We start from the raw sequence: 23,631 nt of genomic DNA, 5'->3' as shown, positions 1-23,631 counted from the left end.
GGGATGAACAAGGAGTGTGTGTTGTATGTGCATTTATATATAAAGTCCGTTGGGTGAGAAAGTCGTGTTCTTATGGCGGGAAGTGACATGACTTGATTGACAACTGTATACCACTGGTACTTGGGATCGGATTTTTTTTTTGGGTATATACCGATCGACTCCAATTTATCAGAAAACTTCATATGCATGGATAGTATAACTGTACTATTTGCTGTCATAACACGATTTCATATTTTTTTTCTTTTTAACAAAAAAGAAAAAAAAAGAAATTAAATCCCGACCCCAAGTACCTGTGCTGTATACAAAGCTCTTGTCGTATCAAAACATTGTAACCGGATATTTACATGACGTTTGCGTCTTTTTTTAATTCAATATCCCGGTCAATGTGCCGGATTTCAACACATAGATATGAAAATGGATTATGAAGGAAGTAGTGACTTCATAAGTATTACAGAACATCGGTCGTATTTAGCACATAGTGCATCATATATCTTCGGACACATATTTAAAACTTCAGCTAATAAACAATCGATAAATACCATATAAAATTTGCCTCAGGTGGAGGGAACCATGCATATTTTGAATATAACGAAGGTAGGTAGTCGGATTTTACAGAAATTATCCATCTTCTAAAGACATGTATCTTTCAAATTTTTTTTATTTAAAAGAGTCAATGGAATATGATCTACCTGATCTTACAACTATATCAGATGTAAAAAGTTGCATTTCATCGACGCAAAATTACAATTAATTCTTATTCTCAATTGCCATTAAAAAATTTTGTAGTTAACACGCGTAGAAATGAACGTCGATTTTTTTTTCTTTTTTTTCCCCATTTTTTTATCGATCATGTGAAAATATGAAATTAAGACATCATTTTTTTAACCGGCCAGGCGGAGGGGGGTGGGGCGGTGCTCTCCTCTGACAAAAAATCAACATACATACATTGCCAAGGGGTAAAGACACTACAGTACGTGACATTTGACCCCTTTTAACTTTCTACTATAAAAAGTACCCCTTTTTGTAGTTCTTGTCATAAATATAAATTATCCCCCTTTTTTTTCTACATAAAAAAATATATCCCCTCATAGCAATCGAGTGCCCCTCATAGCTAAGTGAAAAAAAATAAACCCCTTTTTTTCCGGTATGGTCTAAACTGTAACCCGTACCCGTGTCAACTTTTCCCCGTAGGCTAGAATTAATGATTTTTAAAATTTTTGTGGATTTTCTGTTTTCAAATTGTCTAAAATGTGTAACCCGAAATTTCCGTGCCCAAAATCAAAGTCCAGTAATTTTGTTATCTGTACAAATTTAATGCATATTTTCATTAGAACATAATAATATTGTCAAAATTTTTATTGACGATCAATTAAAATCGCATAGGACACCGCTTATGAGACTTTCGTTTTAATTCAGGATAAGATCTTATCAAATGTTTTGAAACTTTATCCAAAGTCTTAAGATGAAGACGTGATCTCTTAATAACTTAACAAAAACTTAAAATTCGGACAGGAAATTGAGAAATAGTCAATAAATAGTTGGCTACGGTAACTTTCGGTTAAACATTTTAGACCTTTTAACTTGTTTTTAATTCAGGATAAGATCTTATCAAATCTTTTGAAACTTTGTTCAAAGTCTTAAGATGAAGACGTGATCTCTTAATAACTTAACAAAAACTTAAAATTCGGACAGGAAAGTGAGAAATAGTCAATAAATAGTTGGGTACGGTAACTTTCGGTTAAACATTTTAGACCTTTTGACTTCAGAAAATCGATCAAACAAGAAATATTAGAAAGATTAATCAAGGATCATGGGAGCCAAGATTCTAGCGGAAATAAAAAAAGAATGTAATCCAGGGACAAAGACCAGACATGGAAAAGAGAAAAACACAACAAAGAACATAAAGTAACTAAAATAATACATACAAAGTAACAAAAGTAAATGAGCAACTCGGACTCCACTAAAAACTGGGAGCATGGACCATGGAACATGGGTGCATCATTTTCTTGAAACCCCCCCCCTTTTTGGCTGTAAAAATATGCAGATCAGAAGCAGATCTTTTCTAAATAACCTAGGATTTATTTAAAAGTAGTTTATCTTAATATCCATGTGAAGTATATTGTCAAATATATTGATTTTTATTCATGTTAGATCATATAGTGGTCGGAGAAATTTTCAAATTTACATTTAACCTTTGACCTACACCGGAAGTCGACTGTTCAAATACGGAGAGATGGACGATCAGCTGGCAGAATCGAGCAGTGAAGAAAAATTTGACAATGCCATTGTGAAAGCTGCAGTTGAGGACTGGGAGGAATTAGAAAAAGATTATATGCAGCTAGAGGTATAAAATTATAACTTAATATTGAACAGTTTGCCCTAAATGTACCTGGGTAATCATGCGAATTATTGATGATGAAATATTTTTTTCGTCAGCTTGTTCAGATTCATTTTCGTACAACAACTAATTCTCTTATTTTGTTTTCATTGAAAGTTTATTAATATATGTATACCATTTTATTTATTTACTTAAGTCGTTCAATGGGTTTAATTTAAATGTCTGATACGGGACATTGACCTTGATAAAACTTTAGTTCAAGGTTTACCTTAACAGTATAAGAGTGTGTCACTGTATGGGTAATGATGTGGCCTTGGCTGGTTAATCATTCACATCTTACCTAACCATACATCGAATGTCACCATTGAAGGACATGGCCAAGTATTTCTGATACCTGTAATGTGCTCCTTCTGCACTGTGCATGCTTAAATTTTCCATTATTTAAATTTGTTAAACTAGAAATATTATTGGTTGGAACACCCCAACTCCTTGGATCTTCCACTGCTTTTTTTTAATTTTAACATAGTACCTGTACATTGTACATTTATTTTGTACATGTGGCTGACTTGAAGAAACGAATGTGAGGGAACATTACTTTTTATATTTCTTTTTCATGGTACAACGAACAATAGTATAACGTTCTTGGGTTAACAATAATGTTATAAGTTGCTGTTCACAACTGAATTTTGAATGATACATGATTAAATATTCACTCAATATCCCAATCTGACACTTCCCAATTCTTAAGATTTTTCTCATGGAAGTAAATTGTATATGCATTATGCACATGGTGTCAAGGCTATAGATTCAGGGGTTCAAATTAGCGCTGTTCGGAGGTCCAGGACCATCAATTTCTAATGCTGGACAACTGAAATTTTCATTAATCTAGCTCCTGAACCTATCATACATTATCATTTTATTGAAGACCTTCGTCTTTTTTTTTTTTGCGACCCTTTCGACCCTTTTGTTAAAAGTGCAGGACATTTCACTGTTGAAAGTAAATTTAAGTCCCTTTAAATTCCTATTTCCCATTATTCTTGACAAGTGAAGTTAGTAGGTCCATGTAAAGTAGCATTTATCACTTTTCCGCTTTAATACATGTATGTGTTGTGAGAAATTAAATTATAATACTAAAATTTTCTGTGGAAAGTAGAAAATTTCTAATACATGTAGTTAACCAAGCATATGGTATATCTACCTCTATGAGTACTAGTACACAAATTTTCAGAGTTCTGGGATTATTATATCCAATCAGTGAAATTTTGATCAAAGAATTCTGAGCTTTCCTTTTTTGAAATTATCAGTAAGTGAAACCTTGAATTTGTTGGGAAAGTAGTCAATGTTTTTTGAAAAGTTGATTTTCATTCAAAACTTTCAGGGGGAACTTGAAATTCTTAGAACACTGTTTGAAAGTACATGTATGTACATTTTTTGCATTAACATTCTGTGCATTTACATCTATGCTTTGGGTATACATTGAACTTGTAATAATACATGTATGTACAAATGTATACATGAAGTTCCATCGCCATGTTGAAAGTACATGTAGTCACACAGAAGATTTACTTAAAGCTTTGAAATCTGAATTTACAGTCGATAGTTTCTTTTCTTAGTGTTATTCATAATAACTAATATTTCTGGAATGAAAGGAAGGCAAATAGAAATAGCTGATATACAATGTAAAATAACATGTTGTGAGGCACATAAGGTTATACATGTACATTTTATTGTACATATATGTATATATTGTATTCATACAATGACACATTTCAAGTGTCATATTGAACTTGACAGTACATGAACATGTATATACTGTACAAAGTGTAGAGTCCCACATGTTCCATCCTTTGCATGAAGAAATGCATTATATGAAACAAATAACTACTTTGAAATGTGCAAAGTACAAACATTAAAATTTATACTGTATTATAATCACTTGTTGAACATCTGCCCTCTTACATTTTGTATATGGATTCAAATCTATTCTGATGTCATGTGCATGTAAATTGTAAGAGAATCATTGATTTTTTTTTTAAAACAATCAATTTTAATGAGGAAAAAAAATTGGTTTACATAAAATAAAACTTAATTTAAACTAAGCCATGTACATAATGCTTGTTTCTGTATTGTGTAATTAGCCAATATCATTTGCAACATAAGGTACATTTTTGTATTTTTTTATTCAAACTACAAAAGGGTGGGTTTATGACCTGATTGCAAAAGTCATTGACAAATTACATGTGTGCTCTTGAATGTTTTGAAATAAAAGGACATTTGTACAGTGTATAAGCAATTGTTGAATTCTACTAAAAAATGTTCCCTGGCATCACAATTTAGCCAATTGATTCCCCAATGCCTTTGTTTCTTTGAAAGTACATTACGGTAGTTGAAACAGTTGTTGAATTCTATTAAAAAAAGATATGTAGTGTAGCAAGTAAATTAGGCAAATTTTATAATTAAAAAAAAAATTTTCATCAATTTACATGTAAGTGAAAAATGCTGTCAGTTTGAAAGAAATTGACCTAAATTGGGAAAAAATCAAAATAAGAAAAAAATCGGGAAGGATGAAAAAAATTGACACAGGAGGGGACGAGAATATAGGTTTTTTTCATAATTATTATCAAAATTATGTACATTGTATGAACCTTCCACTTCCTGCATGATTTTTAAGTGAACCTGTTCTTTAGAAGTCTTCAGTTTACATTCACTTTTTCTGTAATGATTAAAAAAAACCCACCGTATTATATTAATACATGGATTTGGGATTTTTTTAAAAAAAAAGTTATTGAACTTACAGAGACATGTAATACAGAGTATCTGACATGTAATATTCAATATGCATACATGTATTTAGTCTTATTCCAAACATTTGTTCCTGTTCATCACATCAACTCCCTGTTATTTATTTGTGTTATCTGCTATATGTATCTTTACTCCCTGTTATTTATTTGTGTTATCTGCTATGTGTATCTTAGTTTCTGTTCATCACATCAACTCCCTTTATTTATTTGTGTTATCTACTATGTGTATCTTTGTTCTTGTTCATCACATCAACTCCCTGTTATTTATTTGTGTTATCAGCTATGTGTATCTTTGTTCCTGTTCATGGCATCAACTCCCTGTTATTTATTTGTATTATCTGCCATTTGTATCTTTGTTCCTGTTCATCGCATCAGCTCCCTGTTATTTATTTGTGTTATCTGCTATGTGTATCTTTGTTCCTGTTCATGGCATCAACTCCCTGTTATTTATTTGTGTTATCTGCCATGTGTATCTTTGTTCCTGTTCATGGCATCAACTCCCTGTTATTTATTTGTATTATCTGCCATTTGTATCTTTGTTCCTGTTCATCGCATCAGCTCCCTGTTATTTATTTGTGTTATCTGCTATGTGTATCTTTGTTCCTGTTCATGGCATCAACTCCCTGTTATTTATTTGTGTTATCTGCCATGTGTATCTTTGTTCCTGTTCATTGCATCAGCTCCCTGTTATTTATTTGTGTTATCTGCTATGTGTATCTTTGTTCCTGTACATGGCATCAACTCCCTGTTATTTATTTGTGTTATCTACCATGTGTATCTTTCATTGTAGGAAAACCATGAAACCTATAAGAAAAAATTGGAAGAGCTGGGACTAGTGCAAAAAAAGTGTATGAATGGTGTTGCTCATCAAAGATACAGACTGAAGAAAATACAAGAATCTCTTAAAAAGTAATTGACAAACAATTTGGTAATGGACTGGATATGGTCAGTAATAGATGATAAGGCAAAATGAACACTAAAACTATTGTTAGGTTTTTAGCATATTTCTACTTCCCCTTTCTGTGGATTACCTGCATTTTTACTTCCCCTTTCTGTGGATTACCTGTATTTTTACTTCCCCTTTCTGTGGATTAGATGTTTTTCACACTCTCTGCATCATTATTGTTATGTTATTCAAATGTTTATGATTAAAAAAGTTACAGTTACCAAGTATAGGACAACTACATGTATATAGTTTTTTATTAAATTTTTAGGACATCCTGAAGGAACAAATTTGACTGTATGACATGATTTTTTGTAAAAAAAAATATAATGATGGTTGTTGTTACATGTACACATATACTGTGGAGTACAGTAAAATAAACAAAACATATCATTTTCATGCATATATATTCTTGGGGAGTGGGGGAGTACATGTATAATTTTAGAATGTTGTCTGGTCAAATGATACTTTGCATTCATTAGTATGATTGAGTTGTCAAGTTTATAAATTTAAGAATATATGGATTGTTTGTTTTAACCCTGAACCATAAAAATTGGCACTTTCGTTATAGTCTAAGAACATCAAAGGGAATTTAAAAAAATGATTTAATGTATCTATTCTCTACTGACTTACTTTATTTTCTTTGTCATCTCTTTTTCCATTTCCCCCACAAGTATTATATGATACTCTTCAAAAAGTGTGTGTCCCTGACTGTTTCCAGATGATAATATGAAAACTGATCAATGAATTTTTTTTTTTTTTTTGAAACTTTGCACAGTTGTTAAGTACCATATGGTACAGATTAAGTTCAATTTTGAGCGAAGTCCAAAATGTAATTTTCAAGTAAGGCCATTTTGAACATTTTGCCATCCCCCTTTTTTCATCATTACATGAAGGAGCATCACTTCAAGTTCCATTTATGCCCTATTTTTTTTTAATATTTTTAATGGGCTTAAAACACCAATGAAAAAGAGAAAGGCATATTATGTTTCTAAGAGAAATGACAAAGTTTAGGGGATGGATGATCAGATGTGAAAAAAAAGAATGAATGAATAGGGGTAGCAACAAAATTACCAAACACTAAAACATTTCATAATCAAGTCAAGTCCAAAATAAATCTGGCAATATAGATATTACAACTGGAGCTGATGGTACTGCAATGGTTCTGACTTGGTACAAACACTTCAAACGAAATGGTGGGTTAAATATAGGTTTTACAGTGCACTTAATCTCCCTCTTCCATTGCAGGGTGACTTTACCACAACCAGTGGTGATTAAAAACATTTGCATGCTATTGTCATAGTCGGTAAATCAGCGCTCACATCTGCACAAAGGACAATTTACAAAAAACAATCGTTACTCATTGTTTTAGGAGAAACTGAGAATTTTTCAACCAAGGACTAATATCAAAAAATGAATTTGGTAAGAGACCTTTCAGGACATATTTCCTCATACCCCTGATTCAGGAGTCTGTTACACGAATATTTATGGCATTCAAGGAAATCAGAGTAGTTAGTACTTGCTCTAGTGTAGCAAATCAATTGTGAAATATAAACACCATATGCAGGAGATGAAGGTATATTTCTGCACAGGTAAGGGAAAATTGAATATAACATGAAAGGTTATGGTGACACATTATATAGTTTCAAATTCAGTATGTACATTTTTTGCTGAATATGTTTTCTATATTGTAGGTTAGACAGATTAGATGATCCTCAAGCCAGAGCTACAAGTAAAGAGCTTAACCAGAAAATTCTGGGTCGTAAAAATTCTCTCCGGGACATGGAAGATATACTGCCACATAAAAATGGGTAAACTTGATAAATTTGATGTGTAAATGTTTAACCTAAAAGACAAAGGAAAAAGTGTGAATTTATGTTTTGAATAGAAAGTAGAATGAAATCTGTGAATATAATAATATTATTATGACATGGTTAATTGCACAATGGATCTACAGTTTTACAAGTATGGGTACATGTATATAAAATTGACATTGGAAAACTTGCTAGAAGTTCATATAAGGTGTGAAGATTAGGAAGGGGAGGACAAGAAATATTAAAAGTTAATCCAGGAAGGTTTTAGTCATTTTTAAGATAGGTCTTTATTACAAAAAAAAAAACAGAAGCAGATAGGTCTTTATTACCAAAAAAAACATAACCAGATTGGCCTTTATTACAAAAAAAAGAACCCAGACCCAATTTTAGGTAAAGCTAAGTAAGCTTGACTGAATGAATACTAGTATTAAAATGCTATATTATGGCTGTGTTTTAGTTATTTTCATGTGAGAAAAAGGAAAAAAAAAGATTTTCACTAGGAAATCATTCCCATTAAACATTACTTGAGTTTTTTTGGTTTTTTGGGGGGTTTTATATCCTTCAAAATACCTTACATGTATGTCTAAAGTTCGTATCTGTGACTTCCCTACTATTTCTGAACTCTGTGTTTCCATAATATTTTCACCCCCATCAATGTTTTCTCAGCAACTACTCATCACAGCAGCTTGAAATTTTTACACCTTCTTCCTGCAAGTGTTCTAAATGGTGGGGTCCATTTTCGGAAAAGTTTGACAACTCCCTGTTTACCAAGGATTTTGTGTATTTTTGCAAGTTGAAATTCTTGTCACACTTTTTCAGCAACTAATAACAGCAGCTTGAAATTTGAACACATTCTTTCTGTAGGTATGCCATATAAATGTAATGGGATCCATTTTTGGAAAAAATGAATAACTTCCTGTTTACTGAGGGCTGTTTATGTTCCTGATATAATGATTGAATGTGAACCATTACTCTCAAATTTCTTGTTTAAAAATCAAAAAGCTGATGTCAGAAGGAAATAGTTTTGTTACTATTAGAAACTCTTATGTTTTATATTTTTGTTGTTAGAAAATTTTGCATCTTTCTGCCTTTTAATAAGTTTTTTAACTTTTTCGTCTATTTCAGAATCTACCTGAGTATTATATTAGGACAAGTTAGTGTCTCCCTGCTAAATAAAGGTGACAAGTAAGTTTATGTACATGTAGTGGTCAGTTGGTCTGTATTTCAACTACTTGGTGTTACTCCCCAATTGGATTTGTCTGCTTTTTTGGTATTTGACACATTTTTAGTTGACTTAAAGACCCCTTCCATTCATTTTCAAGTGTGCATCATGGGCATTGAATTTATTTCAAAAGACAGATAAAATATTACATAAGATACAATTCATTTTTAGTACAGTGAAACAAGTCAAACTCAAAATATGAATACTGTTAAAATACTTCAGCTCATGATTACCAATTTTCGTGGCATAGGGAAGAAAAACAGGTTCGTTGATTCTTGAATTCTTGGTACTGAGGTTTTCAGTATATGCATAAATAAGAATATCCTTTTTGTTGGAAACCAAAAGTTCGTGGTTTGGCCAAGACACGAAAACCAGGAAAGTTGGTACCCCACAACCAATAGTACTTTCACAGTAAACCCAAAACATTTTTTAATCCTGTCAATTTAAATGTATTTTGAACCTAAGTAAACTGAATGCCTGTCTAAACTGAACACCTGTCTAAACTGAACACCTGTCTAAACCAAACAAAATATATAGCTCAAAAGGAGTTCAGTTTAGATAGGTTCTACTGGGGGTTGACACTAACAGTAGTCCTGTGCTACCCTAATTTTGGTGAGGACTACTTGAAAAATGTCTATGGTAGTCCTATTGGCTATCTAAAGTTTGCCTTATTTTTCGTAAGATCTAAGAACAGAACTCATTACCATCTGCGGACTACCTGTTTTACCTCTGAAGTAGTCCTATTGACCATCAAACAAAGAAAGTTAGTGTCAAACCCTGTTCTACTCTACAAAAATATAAAGAAAAGTTGATGTTACTGTCACATAGCAAATTTGTCTATTGGATGATATACTGCGAAAGTATTATTGTTATCGGGATAGCAGTTTTTGTGGGTTTAATAAACCATGAAATTTGGTTCAGAATAAAGAAAATGTTCCATTTTTGTTTAATATGATTGAGTTATTAAATCCACAAATTCAAGAATTAAAAAACTGATAATTTTTCTCTAAACCACAGAAATTGATACCTACGAATAAAAGTACTTTCACAGTACATTTGTACCTTTTTATTCAAGCAAAAAAGGTATTACTGCTGAAATTGAATTATTGCAAAGAGAAGAAAAAAATTCAAAAAATATTATTTTTAAATGTTTCATGTGTATGAAATTTCAGATACATCTACAAACATGAGTATGAGAAGTTTAAAGTAACAGTCAGCTACATAGTTATTGCCCTTTCTTTTGTCCTCTTCTTCAACCCTGGTTACAGGTCAGTATAGTTAAATTGAAAGTATGCAGTCACTGGATTTTATATTTTCTATATTTTCTAGCAAATTTTACTAACTTTCAAACTGTTATTTACATTGTAAATATTGATGAAAGTTATACATTTTCGGCAGCTGATTGGTTTAAGTAGGTATACCTAGGGTAAGGGACATAACTCTTGAAGTCAGTGATATGCTTGTATCATATTCAATTTAACAGAGCCTATTAAGCTTACAGTTGAAACAGAATGAAATCAATCAAAGTTACTTTGATGCTTACATGAGGTTGATGTAAAATGATGAATACAAACGTTCCAGTGATTTGTAAGAGTTGTGTTCCTTACCCTAGGTCTACCCTCCATAAATTCCATTGCAATATCAGCAAAACACATTGTTTCGCTTTTTAATGTTATACACAAGAGTTTGAACGAATTTTTACTTCAGTTATAAATTTCATTGTTTATGTACACAATGTAGTAAGAGTGCCTTACAATTTAACTTGTGAATTATCTGATTTCTACAATCTCAAGAGTTGATCACTTACAAAAGCTTCTGATGAGAATTACACTGGGTATCCTAACACAATGAACTGGAGTGACACGACAAACTGATCTGTTTGGAAAGACACAATAAACACGGTGCTATAAAGTCAATGTTAATCTAAACACAACAGACCACAGGCATATCAAGCTGCAGTCTATTGTGTCCATGTTAATATTATTTCTGTAGCACTGTGTTTATTGTGTCTTCCCAAAAGTTCCATTTTCATTGTGCCGCTCTGTTCATTGTGTAAGGATGTCAGCTGGAAAATACTGCCATTATCGGTCTGGATTGGAGAAATCTGATAATCCATTTGTAACAATGCCATATATACCCTCTGCTGACAAAGTTTGGGAGTATGAAGGAACCTCATTATCACTTTGTTAGTCGATACTTTGTTAGTTATGTTCTTTGTAAGTGCAACTCCTCCTGAATCATTAGCAATTTGAATTGAAACTTTAAGTGATGATTTGATATGGTATGTAGATGTGCATATTGAATTAAATGATTAAATTTTTATTTGATGAGTGGAAGCTAGATGTACATAGTCTTCCGCAAATGGTTCTAATTTTGATTTAGATAAAAAACTATTTGATAACTGGGGAAAGCAAAAACAAATTTACCTTTAATTTTAGTTTACATATGACAGTTAATGTTTTCCTTGATTAAAATGTGAAAAATGTTTCAGTGCATGTCTTAATGTTTCAGTGCAAGTCTAAATGTTCAGTGCATGTCTAAATGCTCCCAAAATTAACATTAATGGATTAATTATCATGCTACCTAATTTTGTAGATTCTGTCAAGTGAACATATTGTGGTATCCGTTTTTGTGGTTTCAAACAATGATTAGTGTTGTATAGTGTTAAAATGTAGTTTCACAGGTACTATTTTTCACACATTTCTGTCCACTGCAAAAAATTACAAAAATTAGTACAACACAAAAAAATTGATACATTTACAGTTAATGTAATTTTCTTCTTGTAGGTGGATGGATGCAATTTTACATTTCCTGTTAGTATGGTATTATTGTACCCTTACAATCAGAGAAAATATTCTCAGAATCAATGGATCCAGGTAAGTGAAATGCCAGCAAAGCCAGCTCTTTAATGTGTGATAATTTACTATGCCCCAGCTCCAATGGAGATGGGGTATACTGTTTTACCCTTGTCCATGCGCCTGTGTTTCCATCTACAACAATCTTTATGGTTACATATTTCTCAGCAACTATTCCAACAGGTGCTTGAAGTTCTTGTAGGTATGTCATGTGGTGGGATCCATTTTCAGAAAAAAATTTGATAACAACTTCCTGCTTACCAAGGACTTGGTTTATTTTTTTAATTTATACTTTTGAAAGTTGAAATTTTCATCGCTCTTTTCTCAGCAACTGTTCATCACAGCAGCTTAAAATTTTGACACATTCTTCCTGTAAGTATGCCAAATGGTAAGTTCAGTTTTGGAAAAACTTGACAAAATTTCTTGTTTACCAAGGGCTTTGTTTATTTTCCTTATATCCTTTATTGAAAGCATATTTCTTTTTTTAAATGTGTATTTTGGACCAGTTGAAAAAAAAAATTATCAGTTTCATTATTATCCAATTGACATCATTGTGAGGCTCTCAGAAGTAAAATAAAACACTTTGACACCAAGTGTTGGGAAGTCTTTGTTGTGATAAAACTAAATTTATGAGACTCATTTCATCTGGACCAGAAGCCTATAGGAAACACAATTATTTCATTGTGCTGATGATGGAAATAATGACTTTTGCCAACAAAAAAACTGAAGTATTAACCCTTCAGTTGTCATATTGCTTTGTGTATATATGATAAAATAAAACTAAAGCATCAACTTAGGTCATTAAATTAAAGTGGTTATCTAAAATGCATTTCTTTTCAATTGTGTGAAAACATATCACAGAATTTACTTTTGTTATCTGAAATACAAGTTATTATGACTAACAGTTCTTTTACCACATCCTAAGAATATTAGTATATACTAATAGCTTACATTTCAGAAAGAATGAAATTGTGCAGAGGTATCAAAATGTACAAATTATAATTTCTTAATTTATCTGCATGACTGAAGATAAGCAATGCTCATGTTGAGGTGTATTTACTCAAACCACACAAAATGTATTAAGTGTAAGTATTTGTAAGAATCAGGCAGAATGGGAAAAATCAGAAATGTATGTCAAAAACCCACCAATCTGACACTACAATTTCACTCAAGGGTACTTTCTCTATTTGGAAAGACCATAATTTGATCTCTACAACACTGGCTATGCTCATAAATTTTTCAATAGAATGTTACAAAGATGAGGTTTTTGACAGAGTTATCTGCCCTTGAAATGTTCATTTTCACTGCATATCAATGAAATTAAAGGTCGATTTGCCAAAATCATACGGAAAATATTGTCTTTTTTTCTTGATTCTATTAGTGCAAATAGTCAAATTGCGCTATCAAAATGATGGGTTTTTAATACCATGTTTCACCCACTGCCTGATTCTTACAGAGACTGACACTGAACTAATATTGTTAGTTGATGAAATGAAATATACAAAAATCAACTATAGGAAAGATTAATCATATTTTCATGATTAAATTTTCCTGTTTGAGCTGGCACAGCAAAAACTAGAAAATCATTGAGAATAAAGATGTCAGTGATAGTATGCCTGTTGTTATTTTGTCTGCGAAGTTGTTATATTTACATGTATATTGACTATGGGACATTTATCCTTATATTCTAGTGATAATTTTCATTCTCATTTTTGCACTGCAAAAGAGAATCATCAGTCTAAAATAGGGGAAAAAACATGGTCACTCCTTTTTGTAGCAATATTTATCATACTAATTCTGCTGCTTATTTGATCGATAGCATTTCTTGTGTCACAATGATGTCAAGTGACCTTAAAATATTTTTTTATTTTCAGAATAAAAGGCTGGTGGATAACTCATCACTTTATATCAACTGTCTGTGCTGGGATTACTCTTATTTGGTGTGTATCACATATGTTCTATACAAGCAAAATAGCAACATATGTTTTCAAATATATGGAAAAATATGTTTAAGACCAGTATGGTAAATTTATTTTTCTGTGTATTTGAAAATAGATGAAATTATATGGTTTTTTTTTAAATCATATGAATCCATACCATTTCCCTATTGAAAACATATAATTATCATATGATTCTTGTTTTCTTGCTTTTCATGAATAATACATGTAAGTATTAGAAACATGTTTTTCATGGCATTCTTAAACATTTGAAAAACATGACAGGTGTTTTCCAAATGTTTTAAAAAAATATGTTGTGACTTTTTCTGTGTACTGGTAGTTAATGTAGTAGTGTTTCATTATATGACAAGAGCAAGAAAATGAAACCATGTGTTTGCAGATTTCATTATAAAGGAATGAATTTCTAATTGTTTTGCCATTTTTTCATTTAATCATACAGATTATTGACCAATTAGAAAGTCCAAGCCATTAAGTAGACAACCTCTTTGATCGATTTTGAGCTTGTTTTCTGAAATTTTTAAAAGTAGCACTCCTGGTAAGAATTATGAAAAATGTGATTCATGGTCTGAAAGCTTACATATTTTTATTTTTGATATTTGGTTTTGAAATGCTATAGTAAACAGAGATTAACATGTGGCTTTTCATGTAACCCAGGATCTTAGGAGTTGAAAATTATATAGAATGTACTGTAAAATTCATAATTAAGGGAGATAACTCTGTAAACGATACTAAAATACAATAGAAACTGTTGGATTTTCAATGTGTATTATCTCTTAAGAGGAAACCGATTGGAATGAATAATTATACATTTCATCATAGAGACGTATGAAGCAACTTAATATTAAGAACAACAATGTGTAGCCATTTTTGGGTAGTATCACATATTACAGAATTTTCATAATTCTTACAAAGACTTCTACCTATGATTTGTAGTCTGTTATCTTTCTATAACTTTCCTTGAGAATTTTGCTGGTAATGAACACTTATACACAGGCTTTTGTTGACATGAAATAGGAATGTTTGAAGACTTAAAATCCAGAAGTAAATTCTCTTCAAAAGATTAACAATATTAAATTCTTTATTGTCATGTGAACTATATACTATTTTCAAGAAATATTTACTACTGTAAAATTTATGCTGCTAATTGAACTCTACCTAACTGTCCATCTAAACTGACACATTTGATACAAAATAGGTTTCCAGAAAAACTGAAATGATGGTATTGGTTTTTTTTTTTCAGGCCAGATGGATACTCATACAGATCATTCCGTTCACAGAATGTCTTGTTTTGTCTCTATTTAAGTAAGGCATTATTTGATTAAGTTTAGAAGTAAATTATACCTCATACCAATTTTTTTTCTTTAGTTAATTATACACAGTAAGCATATTTGAAATTAGCTGTTGAAATGATGAGGTGCGATAAGGTCCATTTTTTGCTTTAAGGGGAAAAAAGTGAAAAATGTGATATGCATTGTTAACTGGATGATTAAATTGTTTTAATATGGTTTTAAAGTTTCTCCATCAGTTTTCAGTTGTATGGAAGCCGAAAATCGGCAAAAAAAGAACAAATTTGGAAAATGGCAGGGGGCCAAATATGGGCCTTACCTTACCTTGTCTTTTTCCCTGAAACGTTCAGAGTTGATTCAGTTGAAAATGAATTATTTTTTTTAAATCACACAAACTAGTATTACACACTACAGTTAAATGTGAAATGGGTGACAAACATGATTTTTACAGCTCTATAAATACTTATTTATAGTTTTCATGTTGAGGATGAAAGCTTCTTTCAGTCACAGGATGAAAATATTTTCATTCAACATTTTCATTCAACTACAACATGGAAGTTTCGCATTGCCGTACCTGTTAGTCTTAGGAACAGTTTATGTTGGAGATTCTCCCATGTAAAAATTCAATTATTTTGTATTTGCAAATAAAATAAAATAATTATAACAGCAAACCTCCAACAAATCTTTTATTTTTATGTGGAAGATTCTGAATTTTTCATCGATTTTGTGTGAGTGTCCCCACCCCACCCCCCTTATGTGGAAGGTTTAAAGGGTTAATAGGTATAGCATTGTATCAAATTTTGAAAATTGCTACCTAGTTTCAGTTACATTTCATAATTTTTACTATAAGAGATGGAGGAAAAAAACACAAAAAGACAAAGTTATAACGATAGTCATATTGGTTGTAGGTTTGTTGTATGTGTTCCAGTTTTTCTATCAGAGAGGTTCTCTATACAGACTTAGGGCATTAGGACAGAGTCATGATATGGATATTACTGTTGGTATGTTGACATGATCCTATAAAGGTCATCTTATTCTAAACAATAACATTCACTGACAAATATTTTCGTGAAATTAACTTAACAGTTCATGTGAGAAGTTAAACTGTATTTCTTGTGATGGCTCAATTAGCCAGAATTTTCTGTGAACTGTTACAAATTTCATTAGCTCACTTCATTTGAAAATTGTGTGAAATAATTTTGCCTGTGTAAAATGATAATAAAATGTTATTGTATTAAAACAATCTGTTAAACAGGGCATTTAAGCGAAATGATCAATACATTACCACTTTTTCAGAGGGGTTTATGTCATGGATGTTCAAAGGATTAGTCTTTCTCTTGCCATTCCTGTTTGCTGGTTATGTAAGTATATTGTTGGTTCACTGCTTGTGGTCTCAGGGTAGCATGCTCCCCTCCAGTGCAGGTGGTACACTGCCTTGTGGTCTCAGGGTAGCATGCTCTTCTCTGGTGCAGGTGGTTCACTGCCTTGTGGTTTCAGGATAGCATGCTTTAGCCAGTGCAGGTGGTACACTGCCTTGTGGTCTCTGGGTAGCATGCTCTTCTCCAGTGCAGGTGGTACACTGCCTTGTGGTCTCAGGATAGCATGCTCTCCTCCACTGCATGTTGTACACTGCCTTGTGGTCTCAGGGTAGCATGCTCCCCTCAAGTGTAGGTGGTACACTGCCTTTTAGTCTCAGGGTAGCATGCTCTCCTCCGTTGCAGGTGGTACACTGCCTTTTAGTGTCAGGGTAGCATGCTCCCCTCCAGTGCAGGTGGTGGGTTTGATTCCCAACTGAGTCACATCCAAGACTTTAAAATTGGTTGTCACTACCCCCACCAAGCACTCAGTTTTTAAGCACCAGTCTTTCTAAAAATCAGGCAGAAGGTGATTCGTGCATGCCAAAAACCCACTAAATTCAGTTTTATATTTTGTTCAGATAACATTACTGATCACATAGCAAGTTTTGGTTTTTCATGTGGTTGTTGTTGTTGTGCTTTTGAGATAAAAAATACATGGATTGTACGTGAAATTGGCATTTTGGTAGTTGTTCTAGATTTTGTTTCATTTGATTGATTTTAGTGGCAGATGAATGTATGGTTTTCTCAAAATACAATAAGGACTATCGTAATAAAAAAAAATATAGCATATGTAGAGTGAAAAAGCATCATTTGTTTGGTGGGTTTTTCTCCATGAATCACCAGTGTCTGAATTTAAATGGAGTGGTACTTGTGTGGATAGAGTGACAACTTGCTGGCTAAGCCTCAGAATAATGTGTCCGAGTGTGTGACATGCCTATCTGTAGGCTGTTGCTTCTGTGAACTAGCAAAAGAAATATCTGGCTCAGCGTACATAGCTGGGTCTGTTTGAGTGGTCAGTTATCTGTATCCTTAAATGCATGAAATATCTGCAAAAGGACATTAAACAATAATCTATCAATCAGTCAGTTTATTTGTGATAAAGTTTCTCCTTGAGCTTGAATATGATAAAAATATTTTTCCACTCAAAATAGTTCATTTCGATTTTCAGCATGCAACATGCAACAAGCACAAGCAAGCATGTTAAAACATGCATCTTATTAATGAGTGTGAAAAATTTTTTCTCCTATTGTGAGTCAATGATTAAAAAAGCATACGACTTTCTAACCACCAAATGGTGATTATATTTCTGCAAGAGGTTTCACTATTTTACATTTTTCAAGTTAAATACAGATTGCAACATTCTCCTTCAGTAGTGATTTTTTTAATATTATTTCTGCCGTGTCTATAGTAAAATTCATATTTTATTTCTCCACTCTCTATGGTAAAATTCAAATTTTAACCTGCTAGTTAAAGTTTAAATTTTACTTTATTGAATGGAGAAATAATTCAAACCACTTGCTAAAGGGATAAGAATTAGTAGTTGCTCAGTAGCCCATGGATACTAAATTTTGAGCTGGGCTACCAAACTTTAGGGTAAAAATTTAGTTGTACATATAGAAGTATTAAACAAAAATAGGGTGTGGGCTACCACCTTGTATTTCCTAATTTTTAGCCCTGTGTTACTTCAGAAGAATCTATATTTTAATCAAGATTTGGCTAAAGATGAATATGGAAATTGTAAATAACTTGAAAAATGTAATATTGTGACATAGTTTAATATCATACAGTAGATAAAGGTTTTGATGTATATTTACTAGTAATGTGTTGCTGAGACTAAGAGAAATCTTTTTTTTATCTTGTTTTACTTGCTACATTGGATGTAGATAATTTGCACAGTGTGTCCAGACTTAAGACTAGATTGCATGATTTTAAAGTTTTGCAATCTTATTGTACATGATCCCAGTGCAGTGACATTCAGATACACTTCTAAGACAAATTTACTGTCTTTTTAGGACAAGATCTGGCCCCAGCGCCACAAAACTTGAAAAATTACTTAAGTGTAAGAGAATTCTTAACTGATTGTGATGTCATCGATTGAAAGATGTTGATTGTAGTTACCATGGAAGTTAAGAATATAGACTTTTTTTACTTTTGTGGCTCTGGGGCCTGAAGTAACTATTGAGAACCACTAAACACAAAAAAAGAAAAAAAATTGTGTTTTTTGTGTAAATGTGTTTTCTTTGCTCCTCTTTCATAGTTATTTTCTGACTATACTGTTAAGACCATGTTTTTCTTTGTAGTTTTTCCAGATGTACAATGCCTACACATTATTTAACCTGTCTAGAATGCCAGAAACCAATGACTGGCAGGTATGTGTCGTAATAACTGGATAATTATTTTGAAAGTCAACAACCAAAATTGGAACACCAGTGCCGAAGATTGCATAGTTTGAATAAGTGCACGAAATTCGTTCCCTGCACAAGTTAAATCTTCAGGCCTATTTGGCATGAGTAATTATATTTTAGTTATTCACAATAACCAATTGAATATTCTTTTTATAAATTCTCTCCTTAATTTATTGCTGTTTTCAACTTAAATTTTGAATTTTGTGATTCACCTTGTAACATGTTGGTGGGAGAGAGTCTGAGAGTGAAATAACCAAATTTATTTCACAGTGTGAATTATTGAAGTATTTTACACAGGAAACATTCAAGAATCACTGCTATCAATATGATAACAATGAAAGATTTCAAACTTTTATGCCTGTCATTTGTAGACATATTGCACACAGGCAGATGTTGTTCATGTGAAATTAATGTGATTTTCATATGAAATTCATTTAACACGAATTTCGTGTTAAAATTTCAGGTAAAATTCATGTGAAGTTTGAATGTCACATGAACTGTTGTCACAAACTAATTTATTTGAAATTATATTACCTGTGTAAACGACCATCCTTCAGTTATTCTTCTGTAATTACATTGGTTTACTCCCAGATTGTACAAAACAGACATGGATTTTTTTCCCGCTTTTTAGTGGAATTCCGCTATTTAAAATCCAGATTTTACTGTCACAATTCTTTTTTTACTTCCGTTTACTTCCGATTTTGCCACTTTCCGCTTTGTTTGTAGACCTTGTAAAATCATGTCTGACAATAATTACAAAAATATGAAAAATGACTACTTGACATTTGTGTAATGGATTCTAAAATTTTTGTTGATACAATTGTAAGTGTTAATGGAAGTTTTTGCTGTTTTCTGATTGTTCATATAGAGTTGTGGGACTTAAAGCACATTAAATACTATTTTAAGAATAGGCTGCTTGTAAAGTATTTTGTGGATGGCCCTTTGAGCCACCAGGTGATTATTCATTCTCCAATAACACAGTCAGTGTTATATCCTTATCCATTTATCCATCAGAACTAATGAACAGTGGTTGATTTCACAAAAAGTTGTAAGAAAAAAATTAATCCTAAGTTATGTCACAATACTTTGATCTTTTATGACAACAATAACTTGAATCTAATTTTACACATCTGTTTAAGGCGGTAAACCTATGTTAAGGGACATAACTCTTGAAATCAGTGATGTGTTTGTATCATATTTAATTTCACCAAAGCCTATCAAGCTTTCATTTAATACAGAATAAAATCAATCCAAGTTGCTTTGATACTTACATGAGATTGATGTAAAATGCAGAATACAAACGTTCCAATGATTTGTTAGAGTTGTGTCCCATACCATAGTGTTGCCTCCATAAACTAAATAAAATCTGCAGTCCAGAAAGGCTTCGGTTTCCACAGGTTTCACTGTAAAAGGTCGTTGCTGTACTTACATGTAGTTCTAATTAAACATTTCCTTTATGTCAACTCCTGGATATGTTCTTTTTCCTTTATGTCAGCTCCTGGGTATGTTCTTATCCATACCATCTCTTCTGTTTCTGGTTATGACTCTTGCTAAGATCCATTTCCTGACCTGTACCATCTCTTTTGTTGCTTGTTGTGGCTCTTGCTATGATCCATTTCCTGACCTGTACCATCCTTTTTGCTCTGGCTCCATTTCCTTACCTATACTATCTCTTGTTTCTGGTTATGGCTCTTGCTGTTATATATTTCCTGACCAGTACCATCTTTTTTGTTTCAGGTTATAGTTCTTGCTATGATCCATTTCCTTACCAGTACCATCTCTTTTGTTTCAGGTTATAGCTCTTGCTATAATCCATTTCCTGACCTGTACCATCTCTTTTGTTTCAGGTTATGGCTCTTGCTATAATCCATTTCATTCTATCTGTTGGGAATATCACGACAACTCTGATGGTGGTTAAAGACAAGATCCATGGAGAAATGAGGAATAGGAGCCTGACTAGCAAGTACAAATTTAACAATGGCAATGGGCAGAGTCGATAAGGAACAGACACAGGACCAGGAAGTACAAGTTTACCAGTGGCAATGGGCAGAGTCGATAAAGAACAGACATGGGACCAGAAAGTACAAGTTTGACAACAGTAGTGGGTAGAGCGGTTAGTTTCAGTTGTGTACAAAAAAAATTGCAAATTGTATATATTGATAAAGAAAGAGATTAAGCAAAATAAATTCTAAATCTTTCAATGCTCATACTGTAGAAAGGTTTGACACAGAAAACTTGAATTATTTTGATAGTAATGCAGTATTGAAAGTAATGGGCATAAAAAAATAAGCGGCAAAGTTTTTTTTTTTTTTCTTTTATGTTATGTTGTGTAAGCATTTAATGCTTCAACAAATTGTAGTTATGAAATAATCATTTTTGTATTTAAAGGGGCATTTTTAGTACCAAAGACATTTTAATAGCATGTAATTAAGTGGTAGAAATTGCTGAATTGTTGCAGGTCAGAAAAAATTTTGATAAAAAAAAAACAGTTCACAGAATTACTGAGAAGTTCCAATCAGTTTTGAAATAAAAAAGGAACATTTCAAGTGAAAGGGTGAGGGGAGTTTAGAAAATGAAAAATTTTCGAATATATCCAGTGATACAAGGATCAAAAAGTTGTCATTTTAAATTGTGTTGACGCCTGTTTCAATTTTTTTCCAAATTTTACAAATTCAGATTCTTGCAAAGATTAGTACTTCATTGTGGATCCCAGTTAAGGAGGTAGACCTAGGGTAAGGGAAATAACTCTTAAAAATCACTGGAACGTTTGTATGAAGCATTTTACATCAATCTTATGTAAGCATCTAATTAACTTGGATTCATTTTTTTCTGCTTCAAACGAAAGCTTGAGAGGCTTAGGTGAAATTGTGTATGAAACAAACATATCACTGATTTCATGAGTTATGTCCCTTACCCTAGGTCTACCTCCTTAAACAAAACAATCTTTATTTTTGTTATTTATTCCAGTTAGTATAGATGTAGTGGTGCTATTTATACATTGTTGTTATACACCAAGCTGCTTTTTATGGCACTGAAATCTTTTTCTACTCAAATTTTTAACTAGTTTTTTTCATGATTTTTACAGCTACATGACTTATTTATTGGTACTCGAAAGGGCTACTCTAGTAAAATTTAACCCCTCTTCAGAACTCTTGCCTTTCCAAAAGAGAAATACTATGCAGGTTTACTCATAGAATCTATGCTATACTGACAACATAACAAATTCAGTCTAAACCAAACCACCTATTGACTTTAAAATTGGCTGATACAGATGTTCCATTAACCAAGATGCAAAATATACTTAAATCGATATATAGGGAATTTAATAAGTGTCTCGTTTTTAGATTATTCTGGGTTTTTTTTAGACAATTTTCACTGTAGTGTAATACTGAAGTACAGTATTGGTATACACTGCCACAATGGGAACTGCTCTGCTATTTCTGCTACACTAAAATTTACCTCTGATAAAAAAAAATAAGAAATTCTTCTTGAATTATTTGTCGGAATTGTAGTGATCTTAAAGATCAATGTAGTTGCTTCCAACAAAAAGTTGCTCAAAATTTAAGTGAGATATCATTTGAAATGAAGAACAGAAATTTTGATGCAAAGAGAGGAGCTATGAAAAAAGTAATGGTAAAACAATCTACCAGTTCAACAAAAAATTCAGAATCCATTAGACAAATGTCAGGCAGTCCTTTTTCATATTTACAAACGAAAGCCATTTTAGCAAGTTTTTCAAAGGGACATAACCCACCAACACCCGACAACCTGGTTGCCGGTCTCATTGGGGAAAGGGAAAACAGTAAACATTTTTCTTGGAAATTTAAACTTTTTTCACCTGAATGGTTTGAAATAAGTTTAGAAGTATCCAAGTACTTACCAAGGCTCTTAATAAATTGAATATTTGAATTTGAAGTCTACTGTTGTCCATTGCTCCAATTTGACAGTAAACCAATCTGTTGGATGACAAATTTGTAGAAAGTTACCCCCCTTTGATTAAAATATGAAAAAAAACGAAACCAAAGTTAGAAATATGAAAAAGGACTATTCATGATGGATCCTTCTGCCGAGTGCATACAAGGTTTTCTGTGTAACAAGAAATTAAGTAGTTCCCATTGACACTGTCCACTGTCTTTATCTTGATATAGTAAAGCTCTCATCTGTTTTAACCATCATTAAAAAAAAACTACCATATGAACGTTTTTCAACAGACTTTGACCAAACTTTACACAGACTGCCTCCTGATGAACATCCAGAACTGTATTAATTTATCAATACTCATAGTTCAAAGGTCGAAATTTCTGTTGGACTTATAAATCCTATATAGGAAGGGGATAAACCATGCGTTGCATTGCCATTATTTATTTTTTCCGAGGTATTAGAATTTTAACTGGAATAGCTATAGGTTTCTTTGGTATCATATTGTATAAGTGTACTTATTTTTTTCTTCCAAAATTTTTGTTATTTATGTATAAATTCTTATGTTGATCATAATTGTTTCAGTTAAACCAGATTTGTTAATTAAAAAATAAATTCAAGTTTTTTCATGTTGACTTACATTTCTTTGTTACTTGGCATCTTAAAATGTTCCAATGGTATACTCATCTGTACATTCCTTTTGTACCATTATTGTCAGCACATTCTATTGACT

At 32.2% G+C, this 23,631-nt stretch overlaps 1 protein-coding gene across 1 annotated transcript; it reads left to right on the top strand.

Annotated features, from left to right (window-relative positions):
* Nucleotides 1-488: 488 nt before the first annotated feature.
* On the top strand, nt 489-23,533 carry LOC148606523 (transmembrane protein 120A-A-like). Its single transcript, XM_088543740.1, has 13 exons — nt 489-594; nt 2,152-2,344; nt 5,930-6,048; nt 7,777-7,893; nt 9,022-9,081; nt 10,291-10,386; nt 11,905-11,994; nt 13,848-13,913; nt 15,172-15,233; nt 16,126-16,218; nt 16,514-16,578; nt 18,876-18,944; nt 20,828-23,533. The coding sequence occupies exons 2-13, from the start codon at nt 2,234-2,236 to the stop codon at nt 20,978-20,980; spliced, it is 1,101 nt and encodes a 366-aa protein (XP_088399866.1). The 5' UTR covers nt 489-594; nt 2,152-2,233; the 3' UTR covers nt 20,981-23,533.
* The last annotated feature ends 98 nt before the right edge of the window (nt 23,534-23,631 follow it).

This window comes from Perna viridis, chromosome 9 (genome assembly GCF_037379345.1).
Source record: "Perna viridis isolate PV_CMFRI_1.1 ecotype Kerala chromosome 9, ASM3737934v1, whole genome shotgun sequence".
NCBI classification, from domain to species: domain Eukaryota; kingdom Metazoa; phylum Mollusca; class Bivalvia; order Mytilida; family Mytilidae; genus Perna; species Perna viridis.
Note: the sequence above shows the minus strand (reverse complement) of the source record. Positions and strands in the feature narration are given on the sequence as shown.